The 24,321-nt window shown below is 41.2% G+C and overlaps 1 protein-coding gene across 2 annotated transcripts in view; it reads left to right on the top strand.

Moving 5' to 3' along the window:
• Positions 1–23,409, top strand: part of MCOLN3 (mucolipin TRP cation channel 3) — a 27,026-nt gene extending 3,617 nt beyond the window's left edge. Inside the window, exons 2-12 of one of the 2 annotated variants that reach the window (XM_077771078.1) lie at positions 227–394; positions 4,890–5,043; positions 6,849–6,933; positions 7,013–7,109; positions 12,978–13,077; positions 16,643–16,755; positions 16,839–16,988; positions 20,235–20,336; positions 20,446–20,568; positions 21,411–21,617; positions 23,092–23,409. In XM_077771078.1, coding sequence (XP_077627204.1) covers positions 227–394; positions 4,890–5,043; positions 6,849–6,933; positions 7,013–7,109; positions 12,978–13,077; positions 16,643–16,755; positions 16,839–16,988; positions 20,235–20,336; positions 20,446–20,568; positions 21,411–21,617; positions 23,092–23,226 — 1,434 coding nt within the window. In that variant the 3' untranslated portion in view covers positions 23,227–23,409. The remainder of the gene's footprint in view (positions 1–226; positions 395–4,889; positions 5,044–6,848; positions 6,934–7,012; positions 7,110–12,977; positions 13,078–16,642; positions 16,756–16,838; positions 16,989–20,234; positions 20,337–20,445; positions 20,569–21,410; positions 21,618–23,091) is intronic. The other variant, XM_077771079.1, reaches the window with a different exon arrangement.
• Positions 23,410–24,321: the final 912 nt, after the last annotated feature.

Raw genomic sequence — 24,321 nt, 5'->3', positions numbered from 1 at the left:
CTCTGCCCTCACCCAAGTTATGCACATAGCTTTTCTTCCATTTTAAAACTAGAAGCCCACTTTCTCTTTAAGGTCAAATTAACTTACAGTTACCAAAACTTTAATTTCTATTGAATATATTCAGGATTAATTAAACATTGAATCTGGAATAGATAAGTTGGTCATTACATGGAGACCTTTTATTTCATTGGTTTTTCACCCTCTTTTCCTTTTTTATCCTTTGAAGCTGGTCTTTTTTGGACTAAGTAACCAGATGGTTGTAGCTTTCAAGGAAGAGAACACTATAGCATTCAAACACCTCTTCTTAAAAGGATATGTGGACCGAATGGATGACACTTATGCAGTCTACACGCAAAGTGATGTATACGATCAGATCATCTTTGCAGTAAACCAGGTAAATCAAGTATTTGCGTTCTTGGGAGAAAGAACAGACTGTGAAATTGTTGGCATTGTGTATACTGAAAACTGACGTTGCACTGTAGAAGGGTGAACACTTCGGTGATGATAGGTATAAAACCATTTTTAAATTATTTTTTAAAATATCACCATCAAACTTCTATGAAACTAAAACTTGAGAAAATCTTATTGCTTAGTTTCAGAGAGACGGAAGCTTTAAAGACTTCATGAGAAGAATCAGAGCTAGGGGCTGAGATGAGTGTTTCAGGGGTTTAAAATTACGAGCTGTGGCCCTGGTTGTAAGTACTCATTAAGTCTTCAGAGTGTATACTTTTAGGGGCTCTTAACCAATAATGACCATATTAACTTTGCAGAGCGTATATAGCCACTAGCATCTGAAGGTTCATTTAAAAATTAAGGCCTCTGTGTCCTACATGACAATGATTTCATTGTAACATTGCTTAACTGCCAAGAAAAGTAAAAAATTATTAAAGTGCAATCATGGCGCCTCATTATCTAGAGATAGTCTCTGCCCAGCGAGGTAGCAGGTAGCCAGAACAAAATACGTATTTACGGCACCAAGGCTTTCTGTTAACCCTTGGATTGCGTAAAATGGCCAGAAAACTGTAATAATAGAAGGAGGTTGAATAAGTTATTACACAGGATTCTGGATCTGTGTGAAAAATTCCTCTGTCAAGGCAGAGCTGCAGAGGTAAGTGACAGAGGCCCTGCCTCATTAAAGCCCCACAGAGGCCACAGCCACTTGGGGGCCCCATGGGTCACTCCAGCAGGTCACCCGCCTTCCAGCCATAGTCGCCCACCACATTCCTGCCCCCGTGCTCTGACTCTAGCCCCAGGGCTGCCTCTTCGCTGGACACAGTCCTGCCCCTTGCCTCTGACCATCCAGCTCTTGCACAGACTTCCACAAAGAGCCTTAGAAGGACAGCAGGGCACTCTGGCCATAGCCTATCTTATGTGAGCAGGTTACCTACAGCCCCACACTTTGCTTTTTTTATGTCTCAGGGTCTTCCAGAGTTCAAGATGTACAAGTTTCTGGGGTCAGGAGGTTCAGATCTTTAGGTAATTCCTGTGAGGATTGGCTCGCAGACAGTGGACACTCAGAAGGGCCCGTACTTGTGTGACTCTGCTTCAAGACCCTACTTGTCTCTCCAACTTTCTTTCCCATCCCCCCACCCCCCACCCCACTGCTGGCACGCTGGTCTACCTCGGACTTTACCACACTCAATACCTTTTACCTTCGTTTTCATTTAATGGACTATTTACCTTTTACCCCTTCCCAGTCCCAAAACAAAACTACCAATGTGGCTCAGAGTAGCGTTAGCAAGGCTTAATACACTTACTGCCTCGAGTAGAAAACGAAAACCTCAAAACTGACTATCTCCACATTATACTATTTGCCCCCTACATGTAGGATGCGATGCTACTTACCGACGTCTGCAGCTTACTTTTATTACCATGGATTTCTGGCTCCTTTTCCCAGTCCCACCGCCAACAGAGAGCTTGATGCTGCAGTTACGAACCCCGTTGTAGCAGTTTCCCGTCTCACTGTGAATACAGGAGCTCTCGTAAATGAGGAGCAGCTGTTGTATTAGAATATTGTTTACCTTATCCTGAATTTGACAAATATTTGAGCACCTACCCTATGCCTACTACTGTTTTAAGTGCTGGGATTAGAGCGGTAGCCCTGATAAATTTCTTGCCCTGTGGAATTTACATTCTAATGAAAGAGGTGGGTTTTTTAAAAAAATGTAATGTTCATTTATTTTTGAGAGAGAGAGAAAGAGAGAGAGCATGAATGGGGAGGGGCAGAGAGTGAGGGAGACTCAGAATCTGAAGCAGGCTCCAGGCTCTGCACTGTCAGCACAGAGCCCGATGTGGGGCTTGAACCATGAACTTTGAGATCATGACCTGAGCTGACTGAACTACCCAGGTGCCCCGATGGAGGTGGATTTTAGTAAGTTTTAACCCAAATTATTTGATTTCAGATAGTAATGAGTGCTATGGAGTAAAATTAAGTAGCACAAGAATATTAACAGTTTCTTCAAGGTGATCAAAAAAGGGCTCCCTGAGGACTTGTAGTCTGGGGAAGAATATCCCAGGCTGAAGGAGTAGTAACAGCAAAGGCTCTTGAAGCCGGAATACATTTAGCATGTTTGAGAAAGTACCAAGGAGGGGAGTGTGGCTGGGCTACGTCTCTCAGGGCTTTACAGGCTCTGGAAAGGAGCTTTGGAATTTATTCTCAGAGAGACTGGAAGCTATAGGAGGGCTTTCAGTGGGGGAGATACTCTAATATTAGCAAAGGCTAATATTTATTCCCTCAAGTATTTAGCATCTGTTGTGTATCAGATAGTGTTTTTGATACATGGATACTACAGTGAGCAAATAGACAAAGTCAAGGAAGTCCTATTCTAATAGGGAAAGATAGGCAGTAAATAAGTAAATAAGGATACGTTTGTCAGTTGGTTATAAGTACATGTAAGTGTACTGTAAGAAAAAAAAAAAGAAGCAGCAGCAGCAGGCAGAGTGAATGAGTGGAGGTGGTCAGAAAAGGCCTCTCTGGCAAGTGACAGGTGTCAGGACACACCAGAGTGTGGGGGGTGGGGCAGGCTGCAGCCATCTCAGGGAGGAGCCCTTCAGGGAGAAGGCACAGCATGAACAGAGTCTAGAACAGGTTCGTGTTTTGGGTATCACTGTCCTAAGGGCTTTTCATGAATTTAATTCACTTATTCCTGTAACAGTCCTGTCCTGTGCATTCTTATTTTTTTTTTAAGTTTATTTATTTATTTTGACACAGAGAGAATGGGGGATGGTCAGAGAGAGAGGGAGCAAGAGAATCCCAAGCAGGCTACTACACACTGTCAGTGCAGAGCCCATCATGGGACTCGATCCCATGACCCTGAGATCATGACCTGAGCTAAAATCAAGAGTCGAACATTCAACCGACTGAGCCCCCAGGCACCCCACCAGTCCTGTGAGTTCTCTATGGAGGCTGGACTGTGGTGAGAGGCCGACGGGAAGCAGGAAGACCACAGAAGATATTCAGTTTGTCGGGGTGAAAGATGAGGTGATGTGGACAAGGCGATGAGAGACAGTCAGATTTGGGAGGTAATTTGAAAGTAATGCATGACTTTCAGTTAGGCCGGAAGTGGAGTATGAGAAAAAGAGAGTAAAGGGTCATTTCTAAGTTTTGGCCTGTGAGGCTGATTGGCTTAGGGAGTCACTGATTGAGAAAGACATTTTCATGGAAGAAGCTGGTTTTCTGTTGGCACATTTACAACACCAGAGGTGTCGTGCAGGCAGACTGCTACCCATGTATGGGATTGGGTGGAAAGGTCTGGAGATCTTTGGATTTGGAGGTCATCGACATACAGATAGTGTTTCACCCTGGGGCTGGTTGAGATCACTTATGGGAAGAATGTGGATGGAGAAGTCGAGGACTGGGCACTGTGTCCGAGGAATCCAGGGGCACTCTGACAGAGGTTGGCAAGAGCAGGATTTGGCCAAGGAGACTAAGACAGAGTGCCTGTGTCCCAGAAGTCAAGGGGAGAAAGTGTCCTGTGAAAGGGAAAGCACTGTGGGAAGCTGAGTTCAATAAGAGCTGAGAACCATGCCTCGGGTCTGGTAAAATGCTGCTCTTGGTGGCCTGGACAAGGCCCAGCTCACCCCCAGGCCCAGATTGTAAATGATTTCTTTCACTGATTTTAGCATGTTTCACATGCATTTTTTTTAGTAGAATTATTTATCTGTGTGTCCCACTAAATCCAGGAGATGGCTACCATATCCCCATCTTTGTATCACTGATTGCTCCAAACAGCATTGTTCATAATAAGCTCTGAAGCACTTTTTTTCTTCTACAGAAATCCATTCAGAGTCTAAGTTGATGATTGTTCCAAAGTATCATAAGCTTCTCATTGGTAAATTTATATTTTTTGTTTGTTTGTTTAGAGGACTCCCCAGGATGAGGGAATATTGCTGTGAACGTGACTAAACTGTTCTTGCAAAGATAAATATGAAACTATTTTTTAAGTTTCACATGTTAGCTTGGAACAGCTGTATCCCCCTTCCTATGTTACAGCAGCAAAGTGGAGCTCTGATCTTACGAGAAATAGTTCAAAGATAAAGTTAGTATTCACGCTGAATGCACAAATCAGTTCCCAAACCTAGTTCTTTTAAGAAGGAAAGAACTGCAGAGATGACGTGAGTTAAGCCTTTAATTTTGTAGACAAGGAACCAAAGGCTCAGAAAGTTTATGACTTGCCCACAGTCACAGAAGTGAGACTGGAGTGCTTTTTCTGTCTGCCGTCCTGGTGTACATTAGCACGTCACGTACTATGTACATCAACGTGAATGTGAGTGTTTCCCTCCAGAAAGGGTGGGACCTGCCCATTTCAAAGATTGTCTGAGTAGGGAATCATGGCTTCATTTCTGCCTGGCTGGTATTCTCATTCTCTGTTTCTCTTTCTCTGTTCAAGTACTTGCAGCTACGTAGTATCTCAGTGGGGAATCATGCATACGAGAACAAGGGTACAGAGCAGTCTGCTATGGCGATCTGTCAGCACTTCTACAAGCAAGGAAACATCTGTCCTGGAAATGATACCTTTGACATTGATCCAGAGATGGAGACTGGTGATTCTCTTCAAAAAACTAGAGCTTCTATGTTTTAACTCCTTGATTTATACTTAAAGTTAGCAATTTCATCCCTGAAAATGTTGATTTGGTCTGTACTGTTAGGTCGTAGTGAGAAACTATGTAGGAGTTATATATCAGGTACTGTCCCAAGCCCTTTACTTCCAACTCGTAATTTTTAAAAAAATTTTTTTAACATATATTTATTTTTGAGAGAGAGAGAGAGAGAGCAGGGGAGGGGCAGAGAGAGAGGGAGACACAGAATCCAAAGCAGGCTCCAGGCTCTGAGCTGACAGCTCAGAGCCTGACACAGGGCTTGAACTCACAAGCTGCGAGGTCATGACCTGAACCAAAGTCGGACCCTTAACTGACTGAGCCACCTAGGTGCCCCTCGTAATTTTTTTGTAGAAGCAACAAGAGACCAATAAGGCAAGATGTATTATTATCCTCATTTTATAGAAGACCAAAGTATGGCTCAGAGAGAGTTAAGTGATATATTCCAGATGGAGCCAGTAAGAGGCAGCACTGAAATCTGACCCAGACTGTGCTCTTAGCCATTGTATCCTTGGCCTCTATATTCCACTGCCTCTTATGCTGGCTAAGCCAGTGAAATAGACTTATACTATCCTTGGAAGACATTGTATTTGCAAATTGGCAATGTGTATAAAACTCCCTCCCCTCAACTGCACTCCACCGCTTAGTATCTTTGTGGGTCATTTCCGGGAGAAACCAGAAAATTAAAAAAAAATTTTTTTTATGTTTTATTTATTTCTGAGAGAGAGAGAGACAGCATGAACAGGGGAGGGTCAGAAAGAGAGGGAGATACAGAATCTGAAACAGGCTCCAGGCTGTGAGCTAGCTGTCAGCACAGAGCCTGACGTGGGGCTCGAACCCATGAACTGCGAGATCATGACCTGAGCCGAAGTCAGACGCTTAACCAACTGAGCCACCCAGGTGCCCCCAGAGCCAGAATTTAAAATACAGTGGCTTATTCTTATTAGCGAAGTTCTATTTAGAGTGTGTACCTAAAACATTAACTTTTCAGATACTTTTAACAGTGGTCACTGGGAGATTTTTTTGGAGAGGGATAGTAAAGGATTACAGTACAGATTTAGTGAAACCTTCTAAAATGCTGTTCCCCTCCCCTTTATTTTTAGTTTATTTTTTTAGTTTGAGAGAGAGAGTGAGAGCAATCAGGGGAGGGGCAGAGAGAGAGTAAGAGAAAGAGAATCTCAAGCAGGCTCCATACTGTCAGTATGGAGCCTGATATGGGGCTCAAACTCATGAACTGTGAGATCATGACCTGAGCCAAAATCAAGAGTCAGGGGCTTAACTGACTCAGCCACCCAGGTGCCCCATGTCTCACTTTTTTTTTTTTTTTTCTAAAGTATAGTCTAGTATAGAGGAAAAATAGTATTTGAAAAATAGATCCTTTAAACCTAGAAAATATTGTTGTAAGCACTTCAAGTTCTTCAAACTTATGCTTAGGATACCAAAAAGGGAGAAGGGATCCAAAATTTAGCCTTACAGAGGCAGGCAGGAAGATAGCATTCTAGAGAATACTAGGAAGATGGAATTCAGGTCTAGTGCCCTCCACCCACTCCAGAAATGTTGCATCTACTTGTGTCTTGAAAAACAAATAACTCATTGTAACCAAGTGGTTTTGACTTTTAGCTCTTAAATCTTAATTCAGAAAAATAGTAGAATCTGAATAATTGAGTCTTAAATGTATTCTCCTTTCAAGATGCAGTTTTACTTACTTGTTTTAGGCTATGTACAGAATGTTTTGTTCCTTTCTATGGCAGAATGTTTCTTTGTAGAGCCCAATGAACCTTTTCACATTGGAACACTGGAAGAAAATAAGCTCAACTTAACACTGGACTTTCACAGGTGAGGGAGGTAGATGGGAGTGTAATTTGTGTTTGTGTGTGCATGTTTTCACCGCACTAAAGCCTCCTCTGTTCCCTAGACTCCTAACAGTGGAGCTGCAGTTTAAACTGAAGGCCATTAATCTGCAGACTATTCGTCATCACGAGCTCCCTGACTGTTATGATTTTACTCTGACTGTAAGTGTGGGCTGGGCTGAATCTGGCCCCATCTGAAGGAAAACTGTTTGATTTAGTTACATGTTTCATCTACTTGTATTGAAGCATGATCAAATATAGAGGATGTTCCCACTTGAATGTGCAGAGGGGAAGCATTGGGGTAGCTGGCCCTATTTTGTTACGGTAACCTGTTTACTTGTTAATTATCTACCTTCTGTACCTCAGCGTAAGTTCTGTGAGGGCCGGGACCTCGCCTTGTTCAGTGCAATGTCTCCAGTCCCAAGAACGGTGCCTGGCACAGAGTGGGTGTTCAAAGACAAAAGGAGCAGAGACTTGGAGGTCCCATGCAGTTGGCTCTTGGCAATCTGGGGCTGACTGCGTACGGCCATTGCCAAGGGTTCTTGCTGCTGAGTCTCCAGTCTCCTTGCCGTAGATGTGTGCAGCTTTTGGGTTACTGTTCACAGTGCCTTCCTTGGGCTACCTCTGAATGCTCAGTTTTCTCCCCCTTCGGCCCACCTATCACATCTCTGTTCTGTATGTGCCAGTTGCAAACGGGACTTTTAATGCTCTCCGGAGAACGTGAGATGCTTGCCATGTGAGTTCGTCATATCATGAGGCTCAGGATCAGGAGCCCAATGCTATATGGGGCATAGGCTGAACAGCATTCAGTACACCTTGCCTTCACTCAGTCCAGATTACTATGACTTCAGCAGTAGTTTGTACCAGAGCTGTGTCCATGATATGCAACAACAGGCTATGAAAAATCAAGTTTAAAAAAAATTCAGAATGTAGTATAATTAATAGTTATGCATATCATTTAAAGGAAAAAGCACAAATACTATGAAACTATTTTGAGTTAGGCTACACATTTTGATCCTAATATTAACCAAGAGGTTATAAATTTTCAATATTACTTGAGTTTGTTTAAATTGAGCTATTATTTACCCACAGTCTTGTCTCTTCTTTCTCCTCTCCCTTACCACCTCCTGCACCACTCTTTTCTTTTTTTTTTTTACTTTTTTAAAACATTTTTTTTATTTTTGAGACACAGAGACAGGGTGCAAGGGAGGGAGGGACAGAGAGAGGGAGACACAGAATCCAAAGTAGGCTTCAGGCTCTGAGTTGTCAGCACAGAGCCTGACTCAGGGCTCGAACCCACGAATAGTGAGATCATGACCTGAGCCAGAGCCAGACACTGAACTGACTGAGCCACCCAGGCACCCCAGTCCTGCACCACTCTTGAACTGAGAAATGGTACTTTTCAGAAGTTTTATAATCCTTAAGGCTCAGTTCAACTGACACCTTCTTCAGAGACCATTTTTGTGATGCTTCATTTAGGGACACTTTCTGTGCTTGGAACTCCAGAGTTTTATTTTGGTTTTGTTTTTATGTTTTGTAAGGGCTCACCCACCTTCTCCTTTGTTTTAGGATTGTCTAGATTTTTATCATCAACTCTGCTAGATTGAAAGCTCCTTGAGAGCAGGAATCACTCTACTAATTTTTTTCATCCCTCAAAGAACATAGTAGGTGACTCAGATTTATTTGTGGAATGAATGAAGAAACGTCTGTAAAATGCAGACCCTTTCCCATGACTCAGTACAGTGGTGAGACCTACCTGGCCTGTTAGTCACATGCAGATACTTTATTTTTGCCATTATTGCATATTCATCCCAAGCTCTGCCTGTGCTTGGTGGATTTGGTGGTGTGTTTCACAGAACTGTAGTAGAACTTATACTCTATACAGGGTAGTTTAATAATAAAAGCAATTAGTGCAACTTTATGGTTTAAGTAAACATGAACTGGGGCAGTATATGCCTAATTTAAAATGTAGGGGCTTTGGAATCAGGCAAGCCTAGATTTTAATTATAGTTCACCAGTTAGTAGCTATGTAACTTTAGGCAAATTACTTAATTGGTTTGAGTCCCAGTTTTCTTGTTTGTAAAACAGAATTAATGCCCACCTGCCTACCAAAGTTATTGCCACAGCTATCTAAACTATCTATCTATCTATCTATCTATCTATCTATCTATCTATCTATCTAATCCATCCATCCATCCATCCATCCATCTGGTATAATTCATAGATATGAGATATATAAAGGACCTCCCTAAGTATTTGGTATATAGGAGATATTTAATTCATGCAACAGATATTTATGAGACCTTTTCTGTGTATATCTGTGATTTGGTGAGAATGTAAAAGCAGTGCACTGGCACTCACTCACAGCAGTTTAATGCATTCTTGCATCATGTATTCTGAGGTTCTTTATTAGGAGCACAAGCATCTAGGATTCTTGTGTACACCTGATGAACTGACTCCTACATCATTATGAAATGGTACTTTTTACCCCAATATTAATTCTTTGCTTTAAAATCTACTTTGGTTTGGTGTGACTATAACCACTCCAGCTTTCTTTTAATTAGGCAGCATAGAGTTGAGTCTTGCTTTTTTGTCCAACTTCATAATCTATACCTTTTCATTGGGGTGCTTAGACCATTTAAATTACATGTGATTATTAATATGGTTTCTCTCTTTTTCTGCCTGGGTTCTACCTGGAGCAAGTATATTTTTGGATACTATTTTAGCTAATTTGTTAGCTTATTAGCTGTAATGTTTTGCTGTATTATTTTAGGGTTTACAGTACATATATTTAAATTATTACAGTCTAGGGGTGCTTGGGTGGTTCAGTCAGTTAAGTGTCCAACTCTTGATTTTGGCTTGGGTGATGATCCTAAGGTTATGGGATTGAGCCCTGCATTGGGCTCTGGGATAGGTATGAAGCCTGCTTGGAATTCTCTCTCTCCCTCCCTCTCTGTCCCACTCCTGCTTATGTGTGCACACACACGTGTATGTGTGCACACGCACATGTGTGCTCTCTAAATAAATACATAAATAAACAAACAGTTATAGTCTGCCTTCAAGTGATGTTATACCTCTGCATGTAGAGTATAGGAATCTTACCATATTATATTTCCATTTCTTCTATCTTGGCTTTTATGTTGTCACACAATTTACTTCCAGTTGTGTTATAAACTATACAATACACTGTTAATAGTTTTTATTTAAACGATTACCTTTCTCTTCATGTTTACCATTTAAGAGAGCACGAGCAGGGGAGGGGAAGAGGATCTGAAATGGGCTCCACACTGACAGCAACAAGCCCAGTGTGGGGCTCCAACTCACAGACAGAGCCATGAGATCATGACCTGAGCTGAAGTTGGGTATGAGTTGGAGCTATGCGATCATGACCTGAGCTGAAGTTGGGTGCTCAAGTTCCTGAGCCACCCATGCACCCCATAAACAGTTATCTTTTAAGGCAACTTAAATAATAAGGAAAAAAAAAGAACATTGGCCCATGAAGTTACCATTTCCAGCATGCTTCGTTCTGTTGTGTAGCTCCAGGTTTCTACCTCAGATCAGCTTCCGTCTGTCTGAAGGGCTTCCTTTAACATGTGTTGTTCTTATTGGTTGGTTTTTTTAATTTTTTAATTTTTTATTTTAGAGAGAGAGCAGGAACATGCAAGCAGACAAGAGGGACAGAGGGAGAGAGAAAGAGAATCCCACGCAGTCTCCACTCAGTGTGGAGCCTGCTGTGGGGCTCAATCCCACGATCATGGGATCATGACCTGAGCCTAAATCAAGAGTCTCATGCTCAACTGACTGAACCACCCAGGCACCCCTAACATTTTTTATAGTGCAGGTCTGCTGAAAGGCTTTTGTATGCCTAAAAAAGTATATCATCTTCGTTTTTAAAAATAGTTTCACTGGGTATGGAGTTCTGGGTTGACTGTTTCTCTCCAATACTTTAAAGATGTTGTTGCTCTTCTTCTAGCTTACATTGTTTCTGATGAGAAACATGCTGTGATCTTCATCTTTTTCCTCTCCAGTGGATGTGTTCCCTCTGCTCCCTGGCTGCTTTAAAAATTTCTCTAGGAGCACCTGGGTGGCTCAGTCGGTTAAGCATCCAACTTCAGCTCAGGTCATGATCTCATGGTTTGTGAGTTTGAGCCCTGCATTGGGCTTTGTGCTGACAGCTCAGAGCCTGGAGTCTGCTTCCAATTCTGTGTCTCCCGCTTTCTGCTCCTCCCCTGTTCATGCTCTGTCTCTCTCTGTCTCAAAATAAATAAACATTAAACAAATTTACAAAAATTTTCTTTCTCTCTCTGACGGTGATACATCTTAGTGTAATTTTCTTCATGTTTCTTGTATTTGGAGTTTATCGAGCATTGGTTCTGTAGGTTTATAGTTTCCATTATATTTGACATTTCTTAAACATCACTTCTTCAAGTATTTTTTGTCTCTTCTCCTTCCTCCTCCAGTCAGAGATTCTAATTCCACGTATATTTGGGTCACTTGAAATTTTCTCACAGCTCACTAATGCTCTACTTTTTTGTTTTATTTTCCAGTATTTTTTCTGTTTCATTTGGAAGTTTCTATTGTTATGTTTTCAAATTCACTACTCTTTTTTTCTGTGATATCTACTCTGTTCTTAATCCCATCCATTATTTTTTTCTTCTCTGTTTAAAGAATTCCACTTCCTGTGAACCCTACTGATATGTGATTGTCATGAAACCAAAGTATATTCCCTCAGCAGATAGTTGGTGAGCACTTACTATTTGTAAGATCCTGAGACTCTCTGTGTGGGAAAAGCATGGATTCTCCTTGGCAAAGATTTCTGACTCATTCAAATAATACGAAGCCTCTTTCTTATGTGAGGCCAACGGCCAGGTCCTGGGGCGGCCGTGGAGCTAGGCAGACCCTGACAGCACCCTTAGCCGCTTGTCAAGGAAAGAAGTTGACAGCCAGCATGAAGAGAAACAGCGTGATCAGACCCACAAAATTTATCTGAAGCCTTACGTCTGCAGTAATGTCTGGTTACCCCACACAAAAAAGCTTCAGTGAAAGTCATTTAAATGACAGACTTTTGAAAGAATGTTTTTTCTTCAGGACTTGAGTCAGGAAGCACTAAAAACAAAACAAAACAAAACAAAACCGGCAAAACCCGCACCTGATCTCCTTGCCGTGCTTTCCTTGTGTCCATGTGGGGACAGGGGAGAGAGCAGGAAGGGAGGACAGTGGGACCGGGGAAGGGGTTCTGGCATGGCTTTGTCCTGCTTGGTGCCTGCGTGATGATCCTTGAAGCAAGGCATGGCTGTCGACTCCCTGTCACCACATCCTTTTTCAATAAGAAACTTGGGCCCAGAATGAAAATCAGAGAAGCTCTATTTGAAATGTCTCAAGCCTCAAATAATGAGCCTCTGTGTTTATAAGAACTGCAACAGCACTACCAAACTATCCCTTGGGGCGCCTGGGATAGTCACTTAAGTGTCCGACTCTTGGTTTTGGCTCAGGTCATGATCTCACAGCTTGTGAGTTCAAGCCTCACATCGGGCTGTGTGCTGACAGTGGAAAGCTTACTTGGGATTCTCTCTTTCCCTCTCTCTGCCCCTCACCTGGTCGCATGCGCTCTCTCTCTCAAAATGAATAAACAAAAACAAAACTATCCCTAGCTGGGTCCCTAGGGAGGGAGGGAGGGAAACGCACACTTGGAGCAGCTCTTGCTCATGGGAGTAGGGCACCTGGAGGTACTTAGAGTGAGGAGAGAGAAGTTCTCTTGTTTTATAAGTTGTCCACGGCTGGAATACTATCCTAGAAATACAGGATTTTAGAGACTAAAAGTTCTCAACAGAAGACCTTGCTCAACCTTGCCATTTCACAGAGAAATAAAGAGCTCTTCCCAAAGTTGAACAGAGTTGACATTGACTCGGGGATGAGAATCTGAGTGGGCATCCTGTCACCTTGATAGATCTGTTTCCTAATTGATGCATAGCGACATCCTGGCTTCGAAAGCTATAGGTATGTTTTTTACCCTTTTCCTGTTCTTCACAGATAACATTTGACAACAAGGCCCATAGTGGAAGAATTAAGATAAGTTTAGATAACGACATTTCCATCAGAGAATGTAAAGACTGGCATGTATCGGGATCAAGTAAGTGATGACTTTTACTACTTTTCAAATGGTTGTTAAATAAAAGCGTTATGAAATTATTAGGATATGTGGAGCATCAAAGGGAACAATTGAAGCATTGCCAAGTCCCTAATTCTCTGCAAAAAGATCAACTTGTTGTAGGTATCTGATGTTCCAGATGATACATACATTATTAGTAATTGAGATGACTTTTACTGACTTCTGCATGACTTAGTTTCATCTCAGGTCATGATCTACATGTGCCCTCACTGGCCCAGTTCTTACCAAAATGCACACAGCCCCCCAGCAAAAAATCACATATACCTGACCTAATATTTATTGAGTGCTTACTATATAACAGCTTCCTTGTATATTTTAATATTTTTATTTTTATTATTTTTTTAAATATTTGTTAATCTTTGAGAGAGAGAGGATGAGCAGTGGAGGGGCAGAGAGAGAGGAAGACACAAAATCTGAAGCAGGCTCTAGGCACAGAGCCCGACACAGGGCTTGAACTCAGGGACCATGAGATCATGAACTGAGCTGAAGTTGGGTGCTTAACTAAGCCACCCAAATGTGCAACATTGTTTTAATATTTTTAAAATACCCTTGAGATAGGCAGCACCCCTATTTATGCAAATGAAGAATCTAAGGCTTAGAAGTGAATCTTGGTGCCCCTGGTCATACAGCCAGGGAGACATCAGGAAGGATTTGACCCTGAAGCATCCTGCAAGTTAAATATCTACTATCTAGGTTAAAAAGACTAAATGAAGAAAGGGTATGTTCTTGGAAATATGGACATGAATTCAGGTGTAGACTGAGTACCATTGAGAATTTTGGGGCTGAACCAGAAAATGGACTGGGAAGAATTTATCTATCTCATTTTCTAGCCCCTTTGGTATGTTGTACTGGACTTAATGATTAGGTCGGGGGTTCTCAGATTCTAGTGAGCAGAAGAATCACCCTAGCTCCCTGCAAGGCCATCCCAGGTCTAGAGTGGGGCCTGGGAATGTGCAGGTCATCTTTACTCACACCATACTTGGAAAATAATTGTTTTAGGGGTACCTGCGGGTTGATTCACACAGTTCAGAAGCAGTAATAAGATACGAAGAATAAATGATATGAGGGGCACCTGGGTGGCTCAGTCAGTTGAGCATTTGACTTCAGCTCAGGTCATGATCTCACAGTTCATGGGTTCGAGCCCCATGACGGTCTCTGTGCTAACAACTCAAAGCCTGGAGCCTGCTTCAGATTCTGTGTCTCCCTCTCTCTGCCTCTCCCCTGCTCACACTCTGTTTCTTTCTCTCAAAAATAAATAAATATTAAAAAAAAATTTTAAACGAATAAATGATACGAAATTTCTTCATTCTAGTATTTCTCACTATTAGGTAGCTTCAAATACACGAGGCTCTTAAATCACAATTTCATTTCAATGACGAAATTATTTGCAGCACAAGGTTGTTTTGTCCTCTGTAAACACTACAGTACTTCACAAACTTTAGAATAGGGAGCATGAGAGCATATGAAAGTATCTAGCACACAGGCTTTCTCTCAAATGCTTGTTTTTTAGTTTTTAAGCTTTTCTAAAGTAGACTTGGACATTTTAGTAATAATTAGATGCCCCTTGGCCAGTATTAATGGGATGCTTCATTACAGAACTGTGGTTTTTTAATGGATTTTTTTTAAGTTAGTTTATTCTGAGAGAAAGAGAATGCACACATGAGCTGGGGAGAGCAAAGAGAGATAAGGGAAGGGAAGAGAATCCCAAGCAGGCTCTGCACTGTGAGCCATGAACCATGAGATGGTGGCCTGAGCCGAAATCAAGAGTCTGATGCTTAACTGACTGAGCCACCCCGGTGCCCCATTACAGAACCAATCTTAAGTGCTTGTTACTTTTTTATCAGTCAGGAGCAGTCTTGTCACTCAGGTCTCCCCTGAGACCTGCTGGCCCTTACCATGCTGCATGAACGAGCCTATTCCCCTCCACCACCCACACCAGCGGTGTGCTGCTTCTAGACCAGTGGTTCTTGAGCTCTAGTGTCATCTACGAGAGCTTGTGAAAGTGCAGTTTCTGATTCAACGGGTCTAGGGTGGGGCCGGAGTGTGCATTTCCAACAGTGCCCAAGGGCTGCCACGTATCACTAATCTAGAGTGGCAGGTGCCTGAGACAGACTGCAAAGGTTTGAATCCTGGTTCTGCCATGTGCTGGCTACGTCACCTCGGGCGAGTTTCCATGACCTCTCTGTGCTCCAGTTTCTCACCTGTCCAGTGGGGATAATCACACACGCACACCCTCGTTGGGGTTGCCGTGAGGATCAAATGAGGTGATACCTACAAAGTACTTAGGACTGTGGGTGACATAGCACTACCACGGCTATGATGCTTTCTTTTCTTGGTAGCGCTTACTCCTGTCTGAAAGTGTTTTGTTCATGTACTTGTTTACATCCCTGCATGTCTCCCTGCAGTAGAAGAGAAGTTCCACAAGGTTGGGGGCCCGTGTTGTTCACTTCTGTTCTCAGGATCTAGAAAAACACCTGCCACATAGTGGGTTCTTGGTAAACATTTTATACCCAGATAAGTATATTTTAATAGGATATGCAGGAAGGCTTACTGTATTAAGAACAAAAGGCCACAGGCTTACAATTAAATATCTCTTACTGGTGGTGACAGTAATTTTCAAAAGGACTTTTAACTTTCTTTACATACTAATGGGAAGAACACTTATCAGGGCCTTTTTTCTTTGTTGTCTTTTGGAAAGAATGTCTGAATTATCTAAATTACTCTAAAAAGCAGCGTGAAGGGTTTAGATAAAATTTGAAAATGCTTATGAAGGAAACAAAAAGACTTGAATCAATGGGAAACACATCATATTTTTGGACAAGAGATTTAACATCACGTTTATGCCAATTCTCCCTAAATTAATTTATAAATTTAACATGATCCCCCCCACCCAAAAAAACTACCAGTAGGATTTTTATTGGAATTTAACAATCAGATCCTCAAGAATATATGAAGGAAAAAAACAGGCAAGAGTAGCCAATAAAACACTAATGAGAGGTATTTGTTTTATACATTAAAACACACAAAAACATCAAAGGGGTAAGAGATGGTACTTGAATACCTATAGTAATTTGATACCTGACAAAAATGGTGTTTCAAGTCATTGGGAATGAGATTTGCTCTTTTGATCGGCAAAAATATAAGATTATTAATATACAATGGTGGAGAAGACATGGAGATATGTGTAGGCATGTAAACTGGTATGATCTTTTGGAAGGGCAGTTGCTTAGAATTTCTCTTTTAGAAATATGCAGATGCCTTACCCCAACAATTTCACCTTTAGATATTCATTCACCTAAAGAATTACTTGCACCCATGCACAGAGAGGACTTGAAGAATTGTTTGTAGCAGGAAAAAACAGATGACAATCTGAGTGTCTTTATGAAGAGTATACATCTATACTTTGGTGTGCCATGCAGGCATTAAAAGAAACCAGGCTAAAAATTGAAAAGAAAAGAAAACAAAGAAGTAGAGGTCACCATATTAATGTCCCACAGCATAAGCAGGTAATGCTCTTTCCTTCCAGTTCAGAAGAACACTCACTACATGATGATCTTTGATGCCTTTGTTATTCTGACATGCTTGACTTCGTTAATCCTGTGCCTTCGATCTGTGATTACAGGACTTCAGCTTCAGCAGGTAGGGGTTGCTGCTTCCTAGGAATGCTGTGGACATTGTGAGTGACCAAGAAATTCACTGTGACTACCTTCTTTTCCCTAAAGGAATTTGTCAATTTTTTCCTCCTCCATTACAAGAAGGAAGTTTCTGTTTCTGATCAAATGGAATTCGTCAATGGATGGTACATCATGATTATTATTAGTGACATATTGACAATTATTGGGTCAGTTTTGAAAATGGAAATCCAAGCTAAGGTAAAGTGTATTTTTGTTGTTGTTGTGTGTTTTGTTTTGTTTTTTACTATTTATGCCATTGTCAGTATCAGATTGGCACTAATATTTTTCCAGAATGTGAGAATTCGCAGAGAAAATGATTTCTTTCAAACATTGTGTCAAGTAAACTTAAAATCGATAACAGTAAGTTTCTTAAATCTAGTCAGGAAATCTCTTAGGTGGAGTTTTTCAAAGGTATACATCAGCCTCTGAGTCAGAATCATTTGGGTACCTGGTAAAAATACTCCATGTTACACTGATCAAATCTGAGCTCTGGGGTACACCTGGGAATTCTTACATGTCCCAAGGTAACGATGGTAAGAGGTCGTTTTTTTTTGTTGTTTTCACAAGAAATGCTAGAATCTTCAGCAAGAATAAAAAGAGTAGGGCTGGGGGTGAAAGTGAAGCCAAGGTACCACTACGTGAGTGCTTATAGCTGCTGTCTTTTTCTTTCTTTCCCCGTTGATAAGCTGCAGGGTGCTCTGTTTTAAGTTAAGCTTAACTCAGCCTAGGATCAACCTTTCCCCAAAGCAAAAATCAAATTAAAAAAAAAAAACTGATACTGGGGCACCTGGGTGGCTCAGTCGGTTAAGCGACCGACTTCGGCTCAGGTCATGATCTCACGGTTTGTAGGTTCGAGCCCCGCATCGGGCTCTGTGCTGAAAGCTAGCTCAGAGCCTGGAGCCTGTTTCGGATTCTGTGTCCCCTCTCTCTCTGACCCTCCCCTGCTCATGCTGTCTCTATCTCTCTCTCAAAAATAAATTAAAAAAAAATTAAAAAAAAAAAAAAGAAAGCACAAGTGATAGGCAGCAAATCTTTATTTTTACCAACCTCAGCTATCATTAACCTCATTGAGCTCTTAATGGTGTCCTGCAATCTTTCTACATTTTTCTAGGCCATTCACTCCCCCATCTTTTAGGCAATCATTTCACATTTTTCTTTCTTCTGGACACTCTCAAACCCCTCTCCCATCCTCACCTCAGTTTATGACCTTTGTTCCTATTTCACAAAATCCACAGGAAAAAAAATAGAAATTCCACAAGGCTCCACTTCACTTATCTACCTATAGCATCAGTGTTCATACACTCTGCTTTTTCTGTTTCTGTGCATATATAATTTTGGCTACTCTCAATGGCCAGCCCCACGTGCCTTCCCGATGCCAACATCCCCTGCTTACCTAAGCACTTAGCTCCAGCTTTTCTTCTTCCTTTTCCCCATGCATAATCAGTTTCCCATTTTCTACTGTGCCATTCCCAATAGCATGTTCTTTCTCCTTTGTAAGAGACAAAATCTCAACCTATTCTCTATCCAGCTACTTCTCTATTTTTTGGCCCCCCTTTACATAGCAAAAGACCTTAAGAATAGTTAACCTTGTTTCTAATTCTGTTCCTCCTATTCTCTGTTAGATCTACCCCAATCCAGCTGCCCTACCACTCTACAGAAAATGTTCCTTCCAATGACCTCCAGTGTTGCTGAGTCCAATAATTCATTATTTATCCTCATCTTGACCTATCAGCAGATTCTAACATTGCAAACCTTCCCTCTTTGTTGATGCACTTTTCCCCTGAGCTATCATTTACCTGGTTTCCATCCTAAATCATGGGCTGGTCTTCTGACTTTCTTTGCTGGTTCCTTCTCATCTCTCTAGCCTGTTAAAGTGACAGTGCCTCAAGGTGCAGTGCTTGGACATATTTTCTTTTCTGCTACAGTCTTGGTGATCTCATCATGTCCCATGGCTTTAGATAGTACCTCTCTGCCAGTGATTTCTAAATCTGTATCTTCAGCTTGGAATTCTTCTCTGAACTTGTCTCAAATATCCAGCTGTCATTTTCATATCACTTGGACGTCTACTTGGGCCCTCAAATTTAACATATTATGTGGTGTATATATCCAATAGAATACTACTTGGCAGTGAAAATGAATGAAATCTTGCCATTTGCAACAATGTGGATAGAACTGGAGGGTATTATGCTAAGTGAAATAAGTCAGTCAAAGACAGATACCATATGATTTCACTTATATGTGGAATTTGAGAAACATCACAGATGAACATAGGGGAAGAGAAGGAAAAATATGATAAAAACACAGAGGGAAGCAAACCATAAGAGACTCTTAAATACAGAGAACAAGCTGAGGGTTGCCAGAGAAGAGGTGGGTAGGGGGTAGGTTAAATGGGTGATGAGCATTAAGGAGGACACTTCTCTGGATGAGCACTGGGTGTCATATGTAAGCATATGTAAGAGATGAATCACTGGGTCTTACTCCTGAAGCCAAGACTACACTATATGTTAACCAACTTGAATTTAAAAAAATAACGAAAAACAGAACTCCCCAAATCTCAGTCTCTACCTCCACAGTCCAAACCTGCTTCTCGATGGCTTTTTTAACTTCAGTTAATGGCAGTTCTTTTCAGTTGCTTAAGACAAAGGTCATAGATTTATCTTTGACTCTTCTCTTTTACTGTTCCCCTCTTCCCTCCATCTAACCCAAGAGGAAATCCTAGCAATCTACCGTTAAAAATCACCTCATCACCTCTACCATTACCAACCTAGTCTAAGCCACTATCAGCTCTCATCTATATCATTGCAATTGCCTTCTCCCTCTCCCAACAGTCTGCACTTAACCATAGCAGCCAAATGGAATCATACCCTGTTCAGAGCTTTCAAATCTCCCCAGCCTATCAGAGTAAAATACAAAGTTGTTAAATTACCCATGAGGCCCAAAACTACCCACCCCTTTACCTCTATGACTCTGTACTCTCCCTCATTGCTCACTCCAGATGGACTCTCCATCCCATCCTTGGAGGCAACCTCCTGCTATGGGGCCTTTGCATTTGCTAGTCTCTGTGCCTGGAACACCCCTCTCCTAGCTGTTTGCTTGGCTTGCACTCTCTCACTCCCCTCGGGTCTTTGTTCAAATGCAGCTCCATTTAAAAGGCAACCCTAAAGCCATTCTTTTTCCCATCCCCCAAATTTTCTTCTCAGCACTTACTGCCAGCTAATATATTGAAGGTTTCATTAATTTATTTCTATTATCTCTCCCCACCCCACTCACCACCACTAGAATGCAAGCCTTCATGAGGGAAGGAAATTTTGTCTCTTTGTTCACTTCTTTGTCCTTAGCACCTAGAACACTGCCCGAGTCCTGTCAGCCCCACCACCAAAATATTTTTTGTCCTAATGAATTTCTACTAAATAATCTGGTTATTTTTTTTCCACTCTGTTTTAGAGTCTAACAAGTTATGACGTCTGTAGCATACTTCTTGGGACGTCCACCATGCTTGTGTGGCTTGGCGTCATTCGATACCTCGGTTTCTTTCAGAAGTACAATGTAAGGATTCCATGGATCTCCATGCTGTTGGTATTTCTATCTTTCAGAGTTATTGCACTGCTTTGGCTGAGGGACAAGGGGATTCTAATGGCCTCTCTTACTTTCCTAGCTCCTTATTCTGACCCTTCAGGCAGCACTGCCCAATGTCATCAGGTTCTGTTGCTGTGCCGCTATGATTTATTTAGGCTATTGCTTCTGTGGATGGATTGTGCTGGGGCCTTACCATGATAAGGTACCAATAAACAACTTTTTCCTGTTACTGCTAAGCTCTAAAATCGTGCCAGTTATCCTTTTAAAATGAGCTCCTTCTATTTTGTGACTCAGCCTGAAAATGTCAAAGGTGGTATATCTAAGTGCCATGTTTGTAAATGGGTAAGGTGTGACTGACTTGAAAGAATAATTGATTCACTCAGCTACCACACCTCCTGTTGTGGAATATATCAGATAATTATGTGGTTCTTTTTTTTTTTCTTTTTAGCACTATTAGGTCATGATAAGTCAATTTGATTTATCACTATATATTAGAGTAAACTTATTAGGCAAGACTAGAGTAAGCTCTTTAGGCAAGACTTTTGGAAATGTGATTTTATTAAAAATGTAGTATAGGGAGGAACTTGAAGAAATATATGAATTTTTTGTTACCAGAGTCGCTCTTAATTATAATACCATTATCCTAAATGGAATGAACTTTAAAATAAGAAGTATGAATGTGTATGGTTGGGACTTGGGTGTCTCTGCATAAGTGTTTCTAGGATCTCTTTCCATGTCGGTAGGGGGAATGGTAAGACTTGACTCAGAAAAGCATTGAGGGTGTAGACCAGCAGCTTCAATTCAGGCTGCTCCCATTAAGGGGAACATGAAGAAGGTGCTGCTTGTCCTGGGAAAAACAGTAGGCATTATACAGGTTTCGTGTATCACATAGCAAATGCTTGTAGTTAACCGCAGATTCACTACATAGTTTGCAAGGGTAACTTGGGATATGTGGTCTGTTAGTTTTAATATAGTGTCATGAACAAAGTCTCCAACAGGAAGGAACATGAAATAAAGTGAACTTTTTCTCTTCTCTTTTTCCAGTTCCGTTCTCTGAACATGGTCTCTGAGTGCCTTTTCTCTCTGATAAATGGAGATGATATGTTTGCCACATTTGCAAAAATGCAACAAAAAAGTTACTTGGTCTGGCTGTTTAGCAGAATTTACCTCTACTCATTTATCAGCCTCTTTATATATATGATTTTAAGTCTTTTCATTGCGCTGATCACTGATACATATGAAACAATTAAGGTAGGTTCATCAAGAGCCACAAGGAGCAGCATTTTTCCAGAACTTGTAGAATGGCAATGAAATATGGTACCTAAGAAGGAGGAGAACAGCTAGAATGTTAATTTTTTCAAGGTAGAAAAGAAAGGCTTCAGCTTTAGATATTGAGAAACAGAAATGAAGAATTTGAATTTGTAGTATATTTTAGGTTTTGTCTCTAAGTCGTACTTTTTTTCAAACAAGATTTCTAAACTTGTATTAGAATTATAAAGACTAGTAGGCATTGGGTAAGTGAAACATATGGCAATTCAAAATTTGATGGGGACCATTTAAAATCCAATTTTCATAAAGAAAAATTGACCTCTTGGTTTGGAGTATACTGTGACTCTTGGCAAGGACCTGCCTGGGACCATCCTAGGGGCCTGATCTCCAAAAGACTGAAGGGATTGACATGTCAGGTACTAGCCATGTAAACTTTAGATGTATCAGAAAAGCTGAGTTGAAAAGCTGTTATTTATATTGTCCCTTACATGGGATATTTTAAAATTAGTATCAGCCCTTTGAAATATGGAAAAGTAGGCTAAATATCCATCTATATATTTAAATTTCTGATAACCTTATACTATTAGGTATACCACTGACATAGATACTTCCACTTGGGAGCTTTCTGGGTATGAGAAGGTAATGAAACATGATGTTATAGAAATGGCCCCAGGGATACAGAGAGGGTTAGCAGGAGTTGATGAGTTAATAATTATGAATACCTTGCTGCTGAAGCCAGGGCCACAACTTCATTTTTACTGAATTAGATTTCAGGAACTGACTGTCCTCAATACTTGCTTGGCAGATGTGTGCTTAGAGTCACCAAGGCCACTGGGAAAGAGTATAGTTGTACATGTCCAAATCCCTCCCCACTGTGCTCTAAAAATTCACTGCCTTCATCTCTGCATGCAGAGAACTACATGTTATTCAAGGGTGATAGCCAACGTCTCAAAGGTAGTAATATTAGTTGACAACTCTTGGTCTGAGACTCACAGTTTAGATGCTTACCTCCTTCCCATGGGCTCAAAGCACCTGTCAGGTGGGCAAGTGATGGCTGATCCTCTCTGGTCAGGATATGCTCTAGAGATCTTAGATCCCGAACAGATGCTAACATAGGACCCTTCGACTTGTCTGAAAGAGACACTCCAAGAGGGTGTCCAGAATGGATTCTTCCTGGAAGGATGGCTCAGACTCAGATTCAGTATGCCCATTTTGGATTGAGCCAGACCCACAAAAGAGAGCCCAGTAGGACACTGCAGAATTCTAGGCCCACTTTCCATTAGCTAAACCTAAGAATGTCTCTAGTGGCTACATCTTCCTGAAAATACTTGAAAGTGACTGAACTATCCCTTTAGAAAGATGCCCTCGCTTGACAAATGATCCATTTTGGATGTGGAATAAAGCTGTTTTCAAGGGACTTATTCATGAGAACATTTTTTTTTTTAATTCTATGTAGCATTACCAACAAGATGGCTTCCCAGAGACTGAACTTCGCACATTTATAGCAGAATGCAAAGATCTACCCAATTCTGGAAAATACAGATTAGAAGACGACCCTCCGGTTTCAATATTCTGCTGTTGTAAAAAGTAGCTATCAGGCTAATCTGTGCTCTAGAGGGATATGTAATATATATCTGAGTTGAGAAACTGTATGGATATTTTAAGATCAGGTATAGTATGTTTGAAGACTATTACTTTGAGCAAACCAATAGCTCTAATTCATCAAGAACAATTTATATTTTTGAAAGCAATATTTAATGTCGTTTGCAGCTTTATATTGGGGTTTATTTTTTTAAACTAATTTGATGAGAGAAGCCATTGGGTTATTATTTCTTGTTTATTTTGCCTTTGCTTTAGAATATGCTCTCCACCCCCCTCTTTAGCTCTTATACTCTTGCTTCCAGCTATTTTGACTGGATTGATTGTGTCATCAGTGGAGAACAATGCCTGCTCTGACTTCATAAAACTCACTAACTCTGCTCTTGACCACTCTGGGGTTCATCTGTGAGAGAGAGGGGAGGTGGTTGATATATATCAGTAATTACTTTATTTATTTTATTTTATTTATTTTATTTTATTTTATTTTATTTTTTATCAGAGAGAGAGCACGAGAGTGAGGGAGCATGAGGGAGAAGGGCAGAGGCAGAGAAAGTAAGAATCTTAAGCAGGCTCCATGCTCAGCGTGGGGCTTGACTTGGGGCTTAACTGTGGGGCTTGATGTGGGGCTCAATCCCTGGGATCCTGACCTGAACCAAAATCAAGAGTCAGTAGCTCAACCAACTGAGCCACCCAGGCATCCCTAATCATTGCATTTTAAATTCTCTTGGGGTGCATGGGTCGCTCAGTAAGTTAAGCGTCTGACTCTCGATTTTGACTCTGGTCATGATCTCACAGTCTGTGAGTTCAAGCCCTATCTCAGGCTCTCTGCAGTCAGTGAAGTGCCCTCTTTAAGGATCCTCTGTCCTCTTAAGAGTCTCTGCCCCTCCCCCACTAGTGTGTGCATGTGCACATGCTCTCTCAAAAATAAACATTGAAGTACTTTAAAAAAAGCAAACCTTAAAAAAAAACAATTTGCTCATAACTTAAAAATAAGTAGAAAATGTGTGCCTTAAAAGACAAAGAACAAAGTCTCCTTTCCTTGGATACTGCTGATTGGAATTTCAGGGATTTTTACAACATGTATCTT

This window comes from Crocuta crocuta, unplaced genomic scaffold, assembly GCF_008692635.1.
Source record: "Crocuta crocuta isolate KB4526 unplaced genomic scaffold, BGI_CrCroc_1.0 scaffold125, whole genome shotgun sequence".
NCBI lineage: Eukaryota > Metazoa > Chordata > Mammalia > Carnivora > Hyaenidae > Crocuta > Crocuta crocuta.
Note: the sequence above shows the minus strand (reverse complement) of the source record. Positions and strands in the feature narration are given on the sequence as shown.